Below are 21,422 nucleotides of genomic sequence, written 5' to 3' on the forward strand. Positions count from 1 at the left end.
TATAGTTCTCTAAAATCAGAAAGATCTTTGATCCAAACAATCTTATTGTGTAGACCTGAATTCTGTGCAAAAGGATCATATAATAAGAACAGGTTACCTGGTCCCAGGGCAGGATGATGGGGCTGCGGAAGATGAATGTGTAGCCCATGGTGAGGTGTGTGGCCCAGACAATCAGACCCAATAGACGTCTCCATCGCTGTGAGAGTATCTCTGTACACACCAGCACAAACACGGCCAGGAACACACACAGGCTGCCGCTGACCACGCTCACAAAGGCACAGTGTTCCTTTGCACTCTGAGAGAGAAATGAACACAGATTTGACATTGTAACAAAGTGAGTATTGAATGGATACAAACTTGTTTATTCTGAGTGTAGTGGTTGGTTTACATCCATTTTCAGTGTATGCAACTCGTAAAAGGGTCTTTATATACATAGGTCATATCAAATTACAATAACTAGTGCATAGGCAGCATGAGGCAGCTTGTGGAAGGACAACGGGACAAAGGCACTATCTGAAGAAGTTTACAGAATATTTGCTTTACAACACTATAAGCTACGAATTCTTGTCCGCTCTTGAATCAGTAGTTTGTGTGTCTGTATTGTGAGTTTGTCTTTGTAGGGTCACAGACTGTAAAAGATGCTCCTGAGAGCCATTGATATTCAGTCTGAGCATTGAGGCTCATGTACGATTACGGAGTGTCTTTCTTCACATCTGTCTCTGCATCATGTCCCACTTGCTCCAGGCCGTCCTCTACATGAGTTATTTTACATTGAGAAGAAAGCAAGAGGGAAGAATACTGTGAAGCTGTTCGCACGTGAGTGAGAGGAAACGTGCTTCGGTGTCCTTGTATGCGGGATTATCTGTGTTCTGTATGTAAACGCAGCATGAAATCAACAACTGCTTTTCTGTTCTCTTGTGTGTGACAGTCTTGGTGCAAAGTGGGAGAGAGAGTGGGTGTCAAAAGGACGAGCAAGAGAGGAAACAAGGGGTTAAATGAGTGCTCAGGAGAGAGACAGACACACACAAAGTCAGCGTTAATAGATCTCTCCTCAGTGAAGGCCATCTCTGCATTGTATGTTGAGCTTTCTGGTTACCATGGCAGCATCGGAAAAGGCCAGATCTCAACTAGAGCACTTTCTACTCCCTGTGTAGCTGCGGGTCTTGACAAAACCTTTTTGTAGGCAGAAAGAGAACAACTACTCCAAATGAACAGGAGCTAAAGCCAAGTGACCAGATGAGGCTATAATGTCCAGCGTATGACACATAAATCTCACATGTGTTGTATTGGAATGCAGTTTTCTTACTGATAACTTTTTTTATTCAAAGTGTTCTGTACTGTATATCTATAGTTCCTTTACACTGAAGGTTCGATTCCAGATACCTTTACTGTTCTGTTATAGATAATGCCTAATCCACAACCATCCTCTACAGCTTTTAGAAAAATGTAGACCCATTGCATTAAGATAAAACCTACAGAGCCCCACACACCATCTCTCCATCCCATCAGGGCCTGAGAACGGCGTTGGGAGTTTCACTTGATTCACTCCTCTTATGTGCACAACTCTAGAGTTATATAAGTTGACAGTGACTTTCTGACACCGGTAGGCCCCTCTTAACAGACACCCTGACCCTCCTTTGCATTTAACAACCGCATTTTACAAGCTCCATCCCAACATTTCCCTCTTCACTCCTCTGTAACCCCGGCAACTGTGTGCATGAGTGAAACAGAGAGTAGAAGTGACAGGTAATAGCTTTTTAAGGGGAATTTAACGCAACATACATGTGAATGTGTTTGTTCATTTGTGTGTGAGCAAGAGACTAAACCAATATGTGAGCATGTCTAGTTCATGACAGAGGACAGTGAGGGACACAATATCAATCTTATTGATAAAAAAACAAGTGTCACAGAGTCAGCAGCAACACAATGGAAAGAATGTTGCAATGGTTTTTCCAGCAGAGGGAAAGTTAAATAATCTCTGGTGACAGAATCGGTCGGTTCAACGTATGAATAGTTGGGGTGACATGCCAAAATCAACAGCATGAACACGTGCTTTACCTCCTCCCCGTCCGAACCATGATTACACTCGCTGCACTTTCACTACCACATTGCTTTGACCACCATTTCATGCTTTAGTTCTCTCTGGATTCATTTTCTACAGTTTAGGATTCAAACGAAGCCAATATTTATGATTTTAGTGTGAGTGCAGAGCAGGAGGAGTGTGCCTCAGTGAATATACTTAAACTCACAAGTCAGGACACCCAGATCTAGGGGTACAGTTATATAGCTGACCATGAACTCTGACCTCTCTGCATAGAAAACAATTTCCTAATAATAATAAGCATTAACCATGTACCTGAGGTTGTCTAACGGATGTGTTCTTCACTGACCTCTTTATATAAACCAGGGGAAACAGCTGAAATACGCACTTCCATGTCTATTTAAGCCTTGCGTCCTTCGTGTCCTTCTTCACATTCAAACAGTTACACAAACACTCGTACATTCATGCTTCTCAGCAGCTACTGAGTGAAGGGGAGTTAAGTGTTTTATTTAAATAGAGAGGAGGACAGAGCTTTTCATTTTTCACATTTTCAAAGACGACACAGGGAATCAGACTGGTCATCCTATTTTACTAACCATACTGATCCTGTACATCCTAATTTAATACAGTGCTAAAGCCATAACATCAAGGTCTATGAAGCCCATAGTGTCCTTTTTTTTATCCTTCCCATCTACATACATAAAATCATAAAAGTGGACTTTAAAGGAAAGCAGTTATATTTATATTAGACTGTACAGGTGAACAAAAGCTGCTGAGTGTAAACTGTAAGCCATACATCATAAATACTTTTCAATACTTTCCAAGCATAATGACTTGGATTTAAATCTATGCAGTTACAGGGTCCTGATGTCATACATACTGGCCCTCTGGCCCACATCATAAAAGTAAGTCCTCATTAAAGTCATCTTATTAAACCTGTATTTCTTTCCCTGCTATAGGTCAAGTCAAGTTGCCTGCTGTGACAAAAGATAGACCTTAGCTGACATCTGCAGTTTTACCAGTCTTGTAAGCAGGACAATATGCCAGAGCAGGTTTGAGCTATTTTTCATACCTCCATTGTACGGTTTGTCCACCAGAGAACACTGGCAGTTATTTTTATTTTTTTTAAATGTCCCTTTTGGTGTGTATCTCGGCCATGAACAAAACAAAACTAATCTAAGGAATCAATATCAAGATTGTTAATACTATGTGCTTAGTAAATATACAATATTAGATTTATATACGAGCCTGTAACTGCAGAAAAAGCGCCTGCTGCTGAAAATTGAGTTTTGATAATCTGGACCATCTCCATTGGTAATTATATTTAATCTGAACATAATTGTCTTAAATTTGCTTATCTAACATGATTCTATCAATTACCCGCCCAAGAAATCAATTATCTTTGAGTGTGAGAGAAGAAAACCGATTATAACCGCTTAATGTAACTATGATCTTGGTTACTATTATCAGGGCAGGTGTGGAACATACAGACTGTCATTACGATGCGTTTCAGGAGACATAGATCTAGCTGAGTATAATTACATATAAATCATTTTGTGCACAGCACTTTTTCAGAGTTACTGCAAAGATTTCTGGTATTAACAGCATAGTCTGAAGCCATTTACAGATAACAAGCTATTGTACAGTGTAATAGAGTTGACCTGTATTCAACTCCACAATAACCAGCATTGACACCTTGTTACAAGATGGAAGCACGCCAGTGAAGTTACCTGAGACTTGAATTTACCGTAACCTGATAACTCTGACTAGCTGGGAAACATGTATATTTATAGTCTCCACCATTTTTCTGTAATTACTACACATATATGTTACATTTCAGAGACCATGTTCTGAAAACAAACACAACCTCTGTTTGCATGAAATGTAAACACTTTGACTTTTGGTTTAGCGAATCTTCCACCCCCTCCACCATGGAGACCACAAGAGCCAAGAAATACAACGTAAATAAGCAACGTTTTTCGGGAAAATATGTCATCACATTGTGTGTGTCATTTCTGCCATGAAAACAGCAAAACTCCTCGGAATGGCGATTCCAATTGACAGTATCACTGTTAAAAGTTCGGACTTCATATAAGGATGACGTGTGATAAATTAAATACTATCTTGACAAGGCACACCAAAAACAAAAAAGTAACAAGATATTCTCAGATTTTCCAGAAAAGTTATAAAATGTCATAAAATGTGGATGTGAAGACTCACCAGTCGAAGAGCAAAGAAGAGGATGAGGAGGATTCCACAGGAGAGCATGGAGAGGCCCAACAGGAGCACCAGCGGCTGATACTGGCTGATGCAGGAGAACTTGCGGTACAGTGCCTCATTTTTCAGCTCCTGGTCATTTAACAGGTACTTCCCCTTGGCTGGCATGGCTATCACTTCTTAGAGAGGAGGCATAGCAGGTGTTAAAAAGGATCCCCAGAGAGCAGGAGTGTGGGTCTCCACAACTTTTCTTGAGTGTGGGAGCAAAGAGAAAAGTCCAGAGTTCTTTATCTGTTGGGGGCGCCTCGCTAGCTCATGACGCTTGAGTGAAACTTGTGCTTTTTCTTCGGTAAGGCATCTTGAACGCTGTAGTTGCTTCTCACAAGCTTTATTGTAGCGCTCTCTCCGCTAGTCGTCCTCTCTGTCTCTTTCCCCTTCGCTGGTCCTTTTGTGTCTTCTATCCTCTGTCTGGTGTTGGCAGGCAGACCCGCTTCATCCTTTGCCAGCTACTGTGTTGCTCCCTTCAGTGGGTTTGAGTAATAAGCCTGTGGCCGGGAGACACAGAATAGGAGGGGAGGGGAGTTTAAGAAAGGGGAGGAGAGGGATACGGAGGAAGAGCAGGAGGAAAATGGGAGTTGGTGAGGGCAGCAACAGAGATCATCAGTGATCCCACCACGGTTCAGGATATGACACACTGGTGAGGTCAGCAACTCCACTCCACAGGAGGCACCTATGAGGGTAAGGAAAGAAAAAACTGAGAGGGAAAAAGACAATTGACCAAGGCTTTCATGGAACACACACACACACACAAGACCAAAGATATCACTGCTCAAGCTAAGAAATTAAAATTAATAGAAAGTATAATATTATATCATATTTCACATAGGTGTGTGTTATATATTGGAGATTTATGACTTAACTGATTTTAAAAAGGAGACACGTACATTTTCAAATCCCTTCATGAGCTACATGCTTCTGCATGTATGCAATGTTGTGGAATGAAGTCCTGTACAGCATCAACATAAACAACTTCTACACTCCCCAAAAAGATGAATTAACACAGACAACAGATCCAAAGCTGCAGTTACAGAAAGGAACAGATGAAAAACACCCAAAGAAACCATAGATTAAGTTTGTAAAGTTATGCTATCTATTAACATAACATTGCATACATTGTGCCCATCTCTTCAAACAATTCGGGGAGACCTTTAACTAGCAAAAGGCAGATACAAAGGAGCTGAGGTAATGGATGCATTCTAGAAATTCTTCTAGAGGGGCCCAGATTGAAAATTAAACTGTTTAAAAAACAGAGAAACAAGAATCTGTGTGTAATAACTAATGAGTTGTCTTTTTGCATTTAGGAAAGAAGAGACGCTGCCTTATAGCTCGATAGAAACAATGTGAACTTTGCACCGCTGTCAATAGAAACCTAATTTCCTCCAGTTGATAATATCTCTGTCCCAGTGTGCACTGAGTGTAAGACACTGCTCCATGTTTGTGCCTCACATAGCAACTGCAACAGATGCTATTTGCCATGAAAAGCACACACACACCTGTTGCATTGTGTGCAAGTGAAGAGTATGCCGTAAGGCTTCAATCTTGTAGTGATAAAATGCACTTCCACAGTAAGCAGTGTAACGACTGGCCTGATGGTCATTTACAACCATTTTTAACTTTCCCTTTCACTGCTGCTGCCGCTGGACAGAGCAGCATCCAGCCGGCTCTCCCCTGCCTCAGATAACACACTGCCTGAGGCTTGAGGGCAGTAAAAACTCAAGGAAGAGCAGGGAGGTAAAACAAAGCACATTGTGATGGGACTGGTTGTGGGGGAGAGGGGGGGATTGTGTCCTCCTCTTGCTTCAATGAGAACCAGCTGGTCTGAGAGAGGAGGCTCCTGATGTTTACTGGCTGTTTACACTGGGGGGAATAATTTACTCCACATACCTACTATGTACCATGTGTACATCTAAAATCTCCCAACGAGCATAAACAGCACTGATGTTCATTCTTAAACACGTTACCATCAATGACGTCATGAATGGAAGACGAGGCAGGGATGAATATTTCACATTCACGCATATTTTTGAAGCTCAAAAGCACAGGGATGTTAAGTCAAGGCAAAAGCACTTATTTGATAGTCCAAGGTATTTAAAAGAAGTGGCAACATATGAGAAATGCAAAACAGCTTGCTTAGGCACAATTACCCAAACAGTGTGTGTCTGAAAGAAGACAATAGGGGGGCTGTTATCATACCAACAGCAGATCTCAAGGGAACTAGTTATCAATGGACCCACGGATGGCGTTTCTCCCTTCTATAAATTAATCTATGTTAAGTTCCCTCAAAAGCAATTGTATAATGGATGGTCAATACAATTGGTTGATATAACGACAAAGGAAACTGTTCATTTGCTGATATGCACTAATATTAATTTAATTTAAAAAAAAATGGAATTTATGTTTATATTTGACAAAAAAATCAATATGTTGATACTGACAGGGAAGCCCATCCAAGATACTGAACCTAAATCGATGATCAAAGTCAGACTTTTAGCCATTTAACAGCTGCTCTTAACCTACAAAACCTCTCATTTACCTCATGTCAAACCTCCATGCCCCTGATGACGATTTTCATGCTTCAACTCGGAAGTTGCCATGGGGAGAATGTAGCAGCATCAGACCTGTGGTTTTCACTGCAGCGCTTAGACAGGGTCAGGGATGTACGCTTCAATAGAGCCCAGACTCTCAGCGAGCGGGGATGAATAGCTGAAACTGTGCTGCGCTGGCTGCCAGGTCTTTCACTATGGAAGCTTGGCAATTGAGGGAATCACATAGCAGCCTTGTAAACTGGCGTCACTGAATCTTGGAACGACAGCCATACAAAAACCAACTAACGTCACTGGGCGCCTGCTGCTGGGACGCAGGAACGGAACGGCCCCCTTGTCAGAGAGGAGGTGAATTGAAAGACAGACTGCTCCCCCTTTTAAGCCTGTGTTTTGTAGAAAGCTTCAGGACAACAGCAATGTGGCTGCACGTCGAAACCATGCTGGATGGATTTTCATTAAATCACAGGGGGAAAATGATACATTTCCATAACACTATTCTTCTCAGTTTTGTTCAATGTAGATTAGTCATTAAACAGTGACTATCTATTTAATATTCTAGCCATCATAAGCCAGACTGAGTCACCAATTTGTTCAAACACACACAAATGTCCTAATTATTAGGAGTAAACAAGGCCCAAGGCTATTTTTTATGAACACTCTTTTCTATTGACTCTTTCTATTAATCCTAGTGATACGACAAAGACATAACATATATATGAAACATGTCATGCTGTAAATGAGTCGAAACAGTAATACAACCCTAATAAAAAAAAAATCACCTGAGAAAAAGTAAGACAATTTGCTCAGTGAATCCACCAGTTGCATCTGCTTTAACTTTATCAAGAATTTAACCCATATGGGAAGTTTTGATTGAGATTTCTGCCGCGCTTATCTGTGGTTACCTTCATGTGTTCACAAGCAAAGAGTGTGTTTAACTGCAGAATGACATTTTCAGCTTCACAGGAAAAACAAAGCAGGCGTACGTATCTGCTGGGCAGCCTAAAGCACCAGACTAGGGCAGGTGCCTAACAGGAAACCTTTGAGGGAGGTATAATGCAGCTGCATATGTCCCCCAGATTGCTCCTACTCTGTACTTCAGCACATTAGACTTGAAAGAAGTTTCTGACTGTCAGCTTGAAAGGTGGCTATTTGTCTAAGCCTCATTGAAGAGCCGGATATTGTAATTTCACATGAGCATGGGTCCTCATTTGAGACTGTGATTTACTACGTCTGAATGCTGCCTGGGAATCATCTATCCCTTTCCTTTATGCTCAGTAATCACCTCACTGGTAATAAACCAATCTTATCCAAAGATCTGGTCAGATCTTCACCGAACCTACGCCCAATTTCAAAGCCCTTTCACACAGAGCAAATAAGCAGGGCTAGTTAGGAAGCAAATCACTGTGCTTTTTATGGCTGTCTTTGTGTTGACATTCAATACGTTTGGACAAAAAAAAAAAAGGGTGAACTCTGTTCTGAATTTCTCAGCTCATGCTGAACAGAGCCAGGGTTAAAGGTGATGTGGGTAAAGGTCAGCTTGACCAGAGGAACCAGGCTTTAGGACATTAGCTTCAAGCATCTTTCTTACTAATCCCTTTCATAAAGATGATGCTCATTTTCTGAAAAGCTATTTGATCATGTTGACAGTAAGTTTGATGACACACACACACGTACACACACTGCTCAGGAAGCCTTACTATACTAGCATAGATTTCCATTCATTGTTGACAGCCTAACCAAAACCTTATCCCTAACCAAGACTAATTCATGCCTAGGCCCCGACCTCAACATAACCACAATTTACACTTCACTTCTAACCTTAAGTAGGACCTCAGCATGTTTTGCTTCATAAGGACCAGGCTTTGGTCCCCATGAGGTCTACTGGCTCTGACTGCGTTACTGTTTATGCTGGAGAAGATTGTTAAGCAGTAACAAAGCAGAACAGAAAATAACCTACACACAAACACACACGCACACACACACAAGGTCCCTGCTTGCACCAGCGTATTATTATGATTATTACGTACAATGAACAGATCAGTATTAAATGCCCAAAGTTAGTTTCAGTCTTTAAATTGGAGAATGTTTGCATCATTCACAACTGGCTTGGTGGAAGGCTAAATACATAATCATGCAGTAGCTTGCTCACACACAGTCTTTCCATAAACAGATGACTGATGTATGTACAGCAATGCACCGGGAAGATTAGATTAAGCCTCCTGTCCTTTCCAGTCTCCCCTCCTCTTCCCCCCAGTACTGTCTACTGGTATTGAATTAGCTGCGTTCACCAGGAGGAGCTGCTGAAACCTAACAATATTAACAGGATGCTATCTCAGAGCTGATTTTAGCTTCAAAATGCCATTCCCTACAATAAATACAGGAAGTGCCTGTAAGAGCTTTGCGTACTCTGGCCGTTACAGCTCAAGTGTTTCACATTTCCTCCACAAACAACAGCATCGCATCACCAGATTGAAGCCATCAATCCCACTGCGTGACACAAGAGCAGTGCAAAGAGAGGTTTATTGATTGAAATGTATGTGGAATTTAGATTTAAACGTTTCAGCCATGGGGCAAATCCAGTATTTCAATAGCATTGACTGAATTAGTCTAAGCCATTTCCTTGACATGTACTCTTTGGACTTGAAAACAACTGCATGCTCACAAAAGATAAATCTTGTCAATCTGTCACTGAAGTCCTGCCTCTAGCACGATGTCAGCTCAGTTGCACAGAATTACACAGAAGTACTGATGTCACGGCTGGCTCTGTGCTGCACAAAGGAGCGGAGATGTGCGCCGTCTTCACTCATAATAAATAAAGGTTTAGTAAAGAAATAGAACTCAAGCAGATTCAACAATAATCACGGGGTGTTTTAATCAGCATCAATGGTGTGTGAGAGTGTGTGGATGCGTTGATTGATGTTTGGTGAGTTGTTGTGGTGCGGGGAAAAAATAACAAAAACAAATAGTGGAAGCAGTAGTGGTCGAGTTGTGAGGGGGAGAAAGCGCTCTGACCACTGAGGGATCTGCTTTTTAGCCAGGAACGCTGGCCAGGTGCTCCCAGTTAGAATTATCCCCTTTGCTCCTCCCAGCCAAGGTCATGGAAGAGACCCAAAGCAGAACAAGTACCAAGGCCGACACTATGGAGCCGCCCCAGAGACATTAATGTCTTCTTCTTCCCCGCTGTCCTTGTGCTTTATCATTTGCAGATCTAGGACTGCAGCTGGGGCCACATGGTGGATCATGATTGCGGATCTTGGACTGAGATCATGGACGGTAGATCATGATGGTGGATCTCGAATCAGAGATCGTGTTGGCAGCTGACCAGGGATAGTGGTGGTAGGTCATGATCGTGGTGATGGCTGATCGTGGATCATGATAACGGATTATGAATCGTGGTGGCATCTGAATGTGGTGGTGGATCCTGTGTTGGCAGCTGATCATGGACTATGATTACAACAAGACTGCTTGATACACAATACGCCTACTCACCATCACTGACAATAACTCCTCAATTCATTCATTTCCTATTTGAAAGTTATTTACACAAAACATATGTATTGTATCCGATACTAACACAACTGTAGAAACGTTAATCTCACACACTACATTTGTTAATGAAATTCATAATATGAACACTCAAATTGCTGATATAACAATAAAATATAATATAAATGAAAATTAAGTGAAATATATATGCTATTGATTAGGCATAGGACAAACATGACAATAATTGCAGAAATAAGGACAATTAGCTTAGAGAGTAAAAGTTTTGCAACAGGTTTAAATGAATTCATATCCACATTAAATAAATGCTGACGGGCAGCTTGTGAGAACTAAATAAAAAAAATTAAATAACAATTCTTTTTAACATATAAAACAGCATCTATGAAGCATAGTCAGCTGCAAGGCTTTATTTAATGGTGTTAAGCCTATGACACCACCTAAAGGTTCACTTCCACTCAAATACCTATCACTGCTGACACTGAACTAGCTGGATCAAAATGTATCAATTAAAGACAATGTTCATGCATTCAAGTGTGATGTAACCTGATCTCTTTCTCCCCCTCTCCCACCCTCCACCCCCATCTCTCTCTCATTTCTACTCCCTCTTCACCACCCTCCTCATCTCTTCCCCATTTTTCTCCACTCACCCTAGCCGGTCGATGCAGATGGCCGCCCACACTGAGACTGGTTGTGACAGAGGTTTCTCCCAGTTACTGAGGGAGTTTTTTCTCCCCATAGTCCTTAAGTGCTGCTCATTGTGGGAACTGTTCGGTTTTCTATACCTAATTAAGGCCTTATTTTGTTGCCATTTGGCTCTTTTATGACAATCGATCCTTCAATTTGCCAAGGACTTTTGTGTGAAGCACTTTGTAACCTCGTTTAGATAAGTGCTATAAAAGTAAAGTTATTATTATTATTATTTTCAGTGGCATGTTATAATGTTTCCAGTGCATGGCAGAGGTTTCTATAGACAAGAATAACGTTACATTGAAATAACCGATGTAAACACGCTGACTGAATGTTCCTCTCCATTGTGGCTCTGTTTGGAGGGGGACACTCCCGGCGACTGGCACTTTGTATCCAGGGGTCAGGCTAAGGGAGAGACTGGGACTGGGCATTTATGTTTACCAGGCCTTTATTGACATGTCAAGTAACAAAGTTCAACATTCTTACAATATGAATTCTGAACAGTTTATGTAGTGAACTTAGAAATATGTGGTGGTAATGATGATGAATACGATACATGGAATCTTACGTTTCTTTTTGTCCGATTTTTTTTATAATATGGAAACAAACTTGAGAAGAAAAACAGGGTGGAAAGAATGCGCTGCAGTGAGAGAGACCATTGTTTCCAGCTGCTGAAGTCAGCAACATCCCCATGTCAGGTTTCATAACTGGACCTGCTCCATCCTGTGACTGCGGAGGGCTGGGGCCCCGTCCACCACCACCACCACCAATAAGAAAACCATAATTATCCCTCAGTTGTATGGCAGCCAGCTTACTACCAGCCCTGCCGTTCATAGAGAAACATCTGCAACCAGCACAGTAGAGCGCTGTTTGCACAGATGAACTAAAACCTTAGGTTGTTATCACGCAGAACTGCTGTGACAAAAATGGGTGGTAGCTTCAAATCAGCCTGATGACAGGGATTTTCAGGGCTGACATATAAAGCCCCTGGTGCTTACACGTCCATCTGCTGCATGTCCCCTACAGTCCACTGTCATAGCTAGTGTTGTTTTAACTGTGGTGGATTACAAGCACCTATTATTGCATTGGTTCACTTAAAGTGTGGCATGTTGTTACTAAGGATATCATTCTCCAGAGGTCAGTTTGTGAAACATGCTGCAGCAAGTACATAGGTTAACACACAGCCTACAATGGTCTTATCAAAGAGGTCATTTGGTGCTGAAAGGGCAGGGATTAACTATTCCCAACATGCAGTTGTCAGGCAGTAAAGAAAACATATTCCATGATGGAGTCCATATTCAATACAATCCCTTTTACCTTTGGGAGGCACTGACACTCACATACACACATACTCACAAACACACACAGTGAATGGGCAACATTCCAAAGGCTGCAGCTGCAGGAAAATCCCTGTGTTTCCGTGAAGGTTTGACCTGCACACCTATTCATCAGGTAGTTGACTATATGCATATGGTAAAATGCTTTCAAGTGCAGTGGACCTAAAATATGTACCATCACATTGCATTTACACAATCCACTATGTCTGTGAATATATTTTAGATCCACAAATTTAGCTCATGGATGTTTGTACAAGAGGGCGGGGTCTTGTTCCACATTAAAAGCAAATTAAGGTCAAAGCCGCCTTGACAGCTGTGAATTACACTACATGTTGACAATTGAATTTCACAATATCAATTACACAACCTCTCTGGAAAATGGGAGGTTATCGGTCTGCTTTCAGACATAATGTAAGACTGTGTGGGTTGATATATTGACTGTGCTTGTAATGCCAAAACTTGTTTCAAATGAAGTTAGTTAAAAGAGTTAAATGTGAAATTATCACTCTCTCATTAAAACATTAGACAGTTTTGATGACTGTCAATTTCCTTGGATTCATTTAACATTTTGGATTTTGGTAATTGTATTTGTAATAAGTTATACTGGCTATGAAGAAATCACTGTAATTACTAGTATTTCAACATTTCTGTCACTGGATAAATATATCCTGTTTCAATAGCAATATTTTAAATGTTGTCTAAAAGGTTAACTACAAATTGAGAAGAGTCATGAATACATCAACATGACTAAATATATATACAATAAATATTTTGCTCAAATTGTTTCTAAACAAACCTGTAAGTGTTAATATTCAGATAAATACTCAACAATCTGACAAATATGGATTCTGGGGGCTGTTACAATACTTATACTTAGGAGTAAAAAAAAACATGATGTTAATTTGTATAGATATAATTTTGTGTAGTTGAGGCTTGATTTTTTATACTTTTCAGTGCATGTCTGCAAACACAACTGCTGATTATCATATATCAACCATAAATCAGTCAGATGTGAAAATATTCTATGGTATTCTTGCATTGCTCTTCCTTTTCATTATATGTTCTAATGCTCGAAAGATGTTTGTAACAATAACATGATATGTTCTTATGTTCTGCTGTTTGCCAATATTCCCACTTAGGTTGTGTGTAGGAGGATACAAAAACATGTATTTACTGTTTATGACTTGCACTTTTCCTTCCAATACAGATAATGTTCTGTTGTTTTGATATGATGTTATACTATGGTAAATATTGTATGACTTATCTGCCTGACAGTGAGACATTTAAAGCCAGGTAAAATCAGGTATTTAAAGTCAGGCGATCATGCACAGTTCTGAAGAAGTAGTTGAAGTGAAGATTTTCTCTGCATGAGACAGATTCTGTTGGGCCGATTCCTGCTGCGTTTACTGGAACACAGATCACCAGCTCTCATACCAACCAGTTTAATGTTCAAATACATGGTGCATTAGTGTGACATTGAACTAAGGCTTTTAGATTGAGGGGATTAAAATTCCCGGGGTGAGTCCATGTGCAGAATGCGACTTCATCCTCTGTGATATTAATTATTGTGTTCAGATAAATCAAAGGATGTGCCTGTGATAGCATTCCAGCTCATTGCTGCACACCATGATCTCCTCTCTACTTGCAGTGAGAAACTTCTCCAACAGAAACGCTGCAAATGGTGTGTGTCAAAATATAGAGTCAAACAACTCTCACATCACGACATTACATAAGGTGTTGAGTTTGCATTTAAAAGGATACAGAAGCAGATAACTGGAGATTGGAAGGTGAGAGTAATGGCTTTGGTGTAAAAGGAAATGTATAAGGATTAAAAGCATGAAACATTGTAAAAAATAAATTAACATGTGACCTGGAGAGCTGTGAGACATTAGAAAAACCAAAGCTAAAATGTGTTTTACTTATATGATTAGGTCTTACCATTTAGAACTAAGCAGAAATATGAAAATAAAAGAACCTTATGGGACACATATATATATATACATTGCAGATGTGAAGGTACAAGAGATGAATGTTCGAATATGGTCATATGAAGACACGCATTACTTGTCACTGCAATGTGACCTTTTACATTAAACACCATAAAAGACCATGCGAGGAAACGATTGGCTTTTCCATATAAAATGTGGTTTAATTATTTAGAAAATGTTAAAAATTTGCATGAAAACCACCAAATGTCTGCTCAATCATGGAAGCAAGGCAGTGAATGGATTAGGTTTTAGGTTTGTGGGGCAGCTGCATAGTAAGTATTGTGTGGGTTGGTGGGCTGCATGATTTATCATATTCAAATCGTGACCTTTAACCAATTTCATTTGTAATTGATAACAAATCTGCTTCATTTTAATGAGAAGCATCAGCTGCAACAAAACAAGGGTTCCTACTTTCTCTTAAAAAACCTGAAGCCCCCCCAATAATGCCACATTAGGTTTGCTTTCTCCCTCAACCGAGGACAACACAGCGTTACCCCACCTGTGAAATATAGAGCGAGTGAGAGACAGGGACAAATGATTGACACCAAAGCAGAGAAACAGTTGTGTACAACGGAAAAATCAATTATATAAACTAATCCAGAGGAGATAAACAGGAGAGTGTCATGATCTCAAGTTTAAGAAAGAAAATTCATTCAGATTTTTTCCGCAGGCGTAGTGAGTAGGTGGGCTGTTAGTAGATTCTAGTCATTTACAATGTATCCTGAAAGATTAAGTCTCAAGCAAGTGTCAGTGAGGAAGGTGAAACTAAAAGTGTATAATAGAAAAAGTCCCCTAACCATAAGTATAACCAAGAACTATTTAGAGAAATATGGACTGCAGTGACCTTCAAATATAAGTATCCACACTTTCACTTTCACATAACAGAACGAAGAAGACTACTTCAGCATTAGACGTGTTCTGCAGATGAGGGCGTGAAAAACTGAATAAACTTTCGCATATGACCTTGGTAATTTTTTATTTTCAAATAAATGACTGACTCACTTTGCATTCAGGTAGTATGTCCAAAATTATGTTGGTTGCATTAATGTTAATACCAACAAGAAATCGTGATTCTTCAGTGTAAAAATGCTGCATATTGATTAATATGCTTTTGCAAAAAGTACCAATAACTTGTTTGACAGTTAATCAACGGTTTCATTGACTCTTACTTGAATAAACTTGTTCTCTGATTATGTGTTCTCCAGCAGACTGAATGATCATGCTCAGTCCTTGTTTAAATCATTTTTCAATCAATTGAATTCTATTTCCTACATGCTGCTGCAGACATATGCAAAACTCATTGACGAATAATGAAATTGTATTGATGTCTGTAAGTTTACCTTCTTAACTAAGGGAAAAGTTGCAATAATTTCTGTGGACTGTGCATCAGTCACATGCGATCTACGCACATTTATAATCTTACTTTTTATATCTGCGTGTTTGGTTCAATGTATATGAAATGTGTTTATCTTGTCTCTTTTTACATATTTGAATATTGACCTATGAACAGCATGGAGTGGCACTATACATTTCGTTGTATCACCATACCATGACAATAAAGGCTTGCTATGCTAAATGTTCTTACAAACTCATTTTCTCACTTTAGGGCATTTGTTCATGCACTTCATGTGGGTGTGAGGCCAGGAAGGATGCACAAGCATGCTGAGGAGGGTGGGATCTGCAGGAAGGGTAGAGTGAAGTAGAAGTACTATGGAGCAGTATGAACCTTCACATAAACAAAATCTTAGACTCTTGCACACTAAAATGCTTCTCACGGCTGCATTTATGTCTTTGCTCAGGTATAATGTATATAAATATATACATGAACATATATGTATATTATATAATTGAAACATATTCATGATTTGAACTGAATGATACGATACTGTCAGACACACACAAAGTCAATACAAATGGCTTCAACTATCTATTTCTTTAACATGGACTGTGCATGACAGGAGTGAGCACACAGGGAGGAGTCCGATTGGCTGCAAAAACTACAACTGCCGCCTGGCTCGGGCTCAAACACAGAGAACCGATGAATGTTTTCAATAGACCGCAGATAAAAACCCTCACACACTTACACGCACCATTACACCATCCTGCCAGAGCTGAACACGTGGCTCCGGGACAAGTGGTCATGGCGGCCAACAGTGCTATTACACGAGGGGTGAGGTGGGCTTATGTGACAGAAAGGATGTTGGGCCCCAGTCTCCCATCCCTAAAAGCACCACTGACAAGTTGCCCTTGAGCCAAGCTATTAGACCCCGGGTGGGCCAGCAGAGTGTCTCAGACGCCAGCAGGATAACACTTTGATTTGTGGTTTAACTAGTGGCTCAGTAATTAGCAGTGTTGCATTGTAGTGTGTGTAAGGGTTTCCCCCCTCACCAAAAGACCTGCACACAAGGCATTAGGGGTTTAGGAGAAGTCCTGCCACTACCCTTGATCTAGGCATTAGTGGATACATTGGCGTGTGTCTGCAAATGTCTTAAGATGATCATGGCGGATCATGATGGTGGTGGATGGTGGTGATGATCCTGACCATGGATGATGGAGATGGATTGTGATGGTGGAGATGGATCATGATGGTGGTGGTGGATCCTGACCATGGATGGTGGAGAAGGATTGTGATGGTGGAGATGGATTGTGATGGTGGTGGTGGATCCTGACCATGGATGATGAAGATGGATTGTAATGGTGGAGATGGATCATGATGGTGGTGGTGGATCCTGACCATGGATGCTGGAGATGGATTGTGAGGGTAGAGATGGATCGTGATGGTGGTGGTGGATCCTGACCATGGATGATGGAGATGGATTGTGATGGTGGAGATGGATCATGATGGTGGTGGTTGATCCTGACCATGGATGGTGGAGATGGATTGTGATGGTGGTGGTGGATCATGATGGTGGTGGTGGATCCTGACCATGGATGATGGAGATGGATTGTGAGGGTGGAGATGGATCGTGATGGTGGTGGTTGATCCTGACCATGGATGGTGGAGATGGATTGTGATGGTGGAGATGGATCATGATGGTGGTGGTGGATCCTGACCATGGATGGTGGAGAAGGATTGTGATGGTGGAGATGGATTGTGATGGTGGTGGTGGATCCTGACCATGGATGATGGAGATGGATTGTAATGGTGGAGATGGATCATGATGGTGGTGGTGGATCCTGACCATGGATGCTGGAGATGGATTGTGAGGGTGGAGATGGATCGTGATGGTGGTGGTGGATCCTGACCATGGATGATGGAGATGGATTGTGATGGTGGAGATGGATCATGATGGTGGTGGTTGATCCTGACCATGGATGGTGGAGAAGGATTGTGATGGTGGAGATGGATCATGATGGTGGTGGTGGATCCTGACCATGGATGGTGGAGAAGGATTGTGATGGTGGAGATGGATTGTGATGGTGGTGGTGGATCCTGACCATGGATGATGGAGATGGATTGTAATGGTGGAGATGGATCATGATGGTGGTGGTGGATCCTGACCATGGATGCTGGAGATGGATTGTGAGGGTGGAGATGGATAGTGATGGTGGTGGTGGATCCTGACCATGGATGGTGGAGATGGACTGTGATGGTGGAGATGGATTGTGATGGTGGTGGTGGATCCTGACCATGGATGATGGAGATGGATTGTGAGGGTGGAGATGGATCGTGATGGTGGTGGTGGATCCTGACCACGGATGGTGGAGATGGATTGTGATGGTGGAGATGGATTGTGATGGTGGTGGTGGATCCTGACCATGGATGATGGAGATGGATTGTGAGGGTGGAGATGGATCGTGATGGTGGTGGTGGATCCTGACCAATGATGGTGGAGATGGATTGTGATGGTGGTGATGGATTGTGATGGTGGTGGTGGATCCTCACCATGGATGATGGAGATGGATTGTGATGGTGGTGGCAGCTAATCATGGACTCTGACTTCAACAAGAGTACTTGATATACAATACGCCAACGCACATTGTCCTTTGTCATTGATGCTACCATAATTTCTTTCAGACATTCACTTTCTTTTTAAACATTGACACAACTTTCCATTATGTTGAAAATGTATTTCAGACCTTTTAATTCATGTAGTAAATACTGTTGATTTGTAAATGTGTTCAGCTACAAGCTTCATTGATTGCACTTCTGTCCGCCATGTCTTGTTAAGGGTTAAGGCCAGAGGAAGTTGCACCTTGTTAAGAATTATGAGACCAATTGTGATTTGAAAAAAAATATATACAATTGGATTTATTGATTGAATGATTTAGAGGATCAGTGAATTCAATTTTAACAAATTATCAAGGTTATCTTGTCTCAGTCTATTTCAATAACATTAACTACAATGTTTCTACATTTTGTTTTATTGACAGGATTTGCTTGCTCAAAAGAGGGGGTGATCATGATTTTTGCTTAAACAACGTGAAGCCTTCTGGATAGAGGCGGTGGACTGGTGGCAGAAACTTGGACTATGGGCAGAAAAGGTCTCTGGTTCGTCTCTGGTTCGACTCCACGGAGAGACAACAAAAAGACGAACCTGGATTGATCTGCCCAAAAATCCAAGAGGATTCTCCCTACCCTGTCTAGTGCCCCTGAGCAAGGCACCTTACTCCCCCAACATCTGCTCCCCGGGCGCCGTACATGGTCGCTCACTGCTCTGTTTGTCCTGCACCAGATGGGTTAAAAGCAGAAGTTAAATTTCCCTACCTGCATGAGTTTGCCTGTGCATGTGTTATGGACTAATAAATGCATCTTAATCTTAATCAACACATTACAAACTATCACTCAATGGTTTTATTTTCAGGTTTGCTCTTTGTTCCCTTTTCTCTGTAATTTCAGAAACTATGTTTAACTTCCTTGTGACTTTGGAGTCATGTCATGATCTAAGTTTATATTTCATGTAATCGACTCACTCATTCAAATCATTATGTGTTTATTGAGAGTTCTTGCTTCGGATATTGGCGCTAATGTTTTTTATTGTGATTAATTTAACAATCCATCCGATTTACTTTTAGATTTTTCCGTCATATTGCTTCTGAGACAATATAGTTGCTTTCTAATGCAGCCTATTATGCATTTATATATATATTCCAGTAAAGCCCTGTGACGAATGGTTAGTCACATTGCATCCTTCCCTTCTGTTCATAAAGATATTTATTCTATGTGTGTAAGCTTATACCTGAAGAATGTCATTGACAAAATATATTAAATGTCCTTTAATGAGCAAGTGTGGGCAAAGGGCACTGGGCAGGTATTTCGTCATTAGAAGTAAAATAACAAACCGTTTGACTGTCACCTAAGCCAACTTTTTATATACCAAGCTGCCTCAGCACAAGGTTGATAGTGACTCACTAGTGTTTATGTGTGGAAGTGCAAGAAGAGCAGTGGCACAAAAACACACGCACACACGTGTAGCAGGGAACAGAAATGCTGACTGTATTGTGCTAAGAGCAGTGTATGGCTGGGAACACTCTGCTAAGCCTTCAATTACAGCTGTGCAGCAGCCGAGAGGTCAGGCGACGGGAGTGACGCAGGAGGAGTACAGAGGGATCTTATTACCTCAGAGTCCTCCCAGGAACTATGGATGGCTGGAGGAAGGGAGCCTGAGGAGTTGACTAACAGCATCCTTGTCTCTCCACTGAATGTCTTCATTAGCACTCTGACAATATCGGTCCCTGAACCACACTGTTCCAAAATCCAACCTGAAGTCTTAGTCAAGCCTCCCCATCCTGATGGTCTTTACATTGGCTCTGCGTTCACCAGCGGCACATTACTCGTTCTGGCTCTCAATAGAAGCCTTGTCTGGGGCTGCTGACAGTATGGGCCATGGCTAGAGTTACACATTTTGCAAAAGCCACCCCTTGTGTTTTGCCAAGGAATGTGCACCAAAGTGTCAACGTTGCACAGCCACACTGTCAGGAATGTCTACAGACAGCAGCACCCTTCCTGGGGTTTCTGCAGCTGAGTGGGAAGAGGAGATTGGGTGAGGGCAAAGCTACTCCCACTGAGCATCTGTCTGCAGGAGCTGGCTTGAGATGACTGGAGTTTCTCTGCAGCCCCTCCCAAGTATGAGTCACAGTCTAACTCTGTGTTGCATATAGACAAAGTGTGGAGAACTAATCCTATGTGAGTGTATTACCCCAAAAGCTTATTTTTGCAAATAGAGGCAAAGGAAAGATATTGTTGAAAGAGAGCTTACTTATGGTTGACATTCAAAAGCAGCTTGTGGAAAGAGGCAACACACGTTGAAACAATACTGATTCTAACTAAACCTTGGACTCAATATGAAACTTTAGTCATTTAGATGCACATTCAACAGGTAAATGCTGTGATACAGTGTTTTTGTTCTAAATCTCATGAACAGAAAATTAAAAAAAATGTCGGATCCAAAGTTTACCACAAATACTACTAGGGATGTGAGTATTAGGGTCTTAGCATGATATTTTTGCTATTTATTTATTTGATTTTTAGTTGATTAAAAATGTTCATTGGAGAAGCGTAGTTTGGTTTCCTGGCCATTCAGCTTGGAAGACATTGGAATTTTCCAATTTAGAGCACCTTGAATTGAGAAAAAGGAAACCTCTCTCTCTCTCACACCGACACACACACCGACACACACCCACACATACACACACCCACACTTTTTTTCGATACACTTTCAGCTATTAGCAATCTTTGCTTTTAACTAAATTACATTTGCTACACCATGCAGCATAGCTGATGCTAATTCCCTGAAAATGTGTTACCAACGGACGTCTTTGTGGTGTGTGTGTGTGTGTGTGTGCTTGACTGGCAGCAGATTGCACCAATTTTGAGCCCTGAAGTTTTAGAATATTGGAAATGAACCAGCAGCAGAACGACAAACACATTTCTCCACTAATCGTACACTTTTTTTTTTTAATCCCTCCCACTCTTTTGCACTTTTCACCTTTCCTCTCTCAGTTTATCTCTTCATTTCCTCCAATCTCAATGCGTCTCTGCAGAACATCCAAACAAAGAACAGGTTTCCAATGCTACGATAGCTCAATTGCGCAAAGGCCAACC

The 21,422-nt window shown here is 41.2% G+C and overlaps 1 protein-coding gene across 3 annotated transcripts in view; it reads right to left on the minus strand.

Moving 5' to 3' along the window:
- The window catches only part of adcy7 (adenylate cyclase 7), a 56,193-nt gene that overhangs the window by 21,874 nt on the left and 12,897 nt on the right, over positions 1-21,422 (minus strand). For all 3 annotated transcript variants that reach the window (XM_062389046.1, XM_062389041.1, XM_062389033.1), the window contains exons 2-3: positions 4,262-4,988; positions 98-295 (exon numbers count right to left, since the gene is read on the minus strand). In XM_062389046.1, coding sequence (XP_062245030.1) covers positions 98-295; positions 4,262-4,426 — 363 coding nt within the window. In that variant the 5' untranslated portion in view covers positions 4,427-4,988. The remainder of the gene's footprint in view (positions 1-97; positions 296-4,261; positions 4,989-21,422) is intronic.

The sequence above is a fragment of the Platichthys flesus genome, chromosome 1 (assembly GCF_949316205.1).
Source record: "Platichthys flesus chromosome 1, fPlaFle2.1, whole genome shotgun sequence".
In the NCBI taxonomy this organism is placed as follows: domain Eukaryota; kingdom Metazoa; phylum Chordata; class Actinopteri; order Pleuronectiformes; family Pleuronectidae; genus Platichthys; species Platichthys flesus.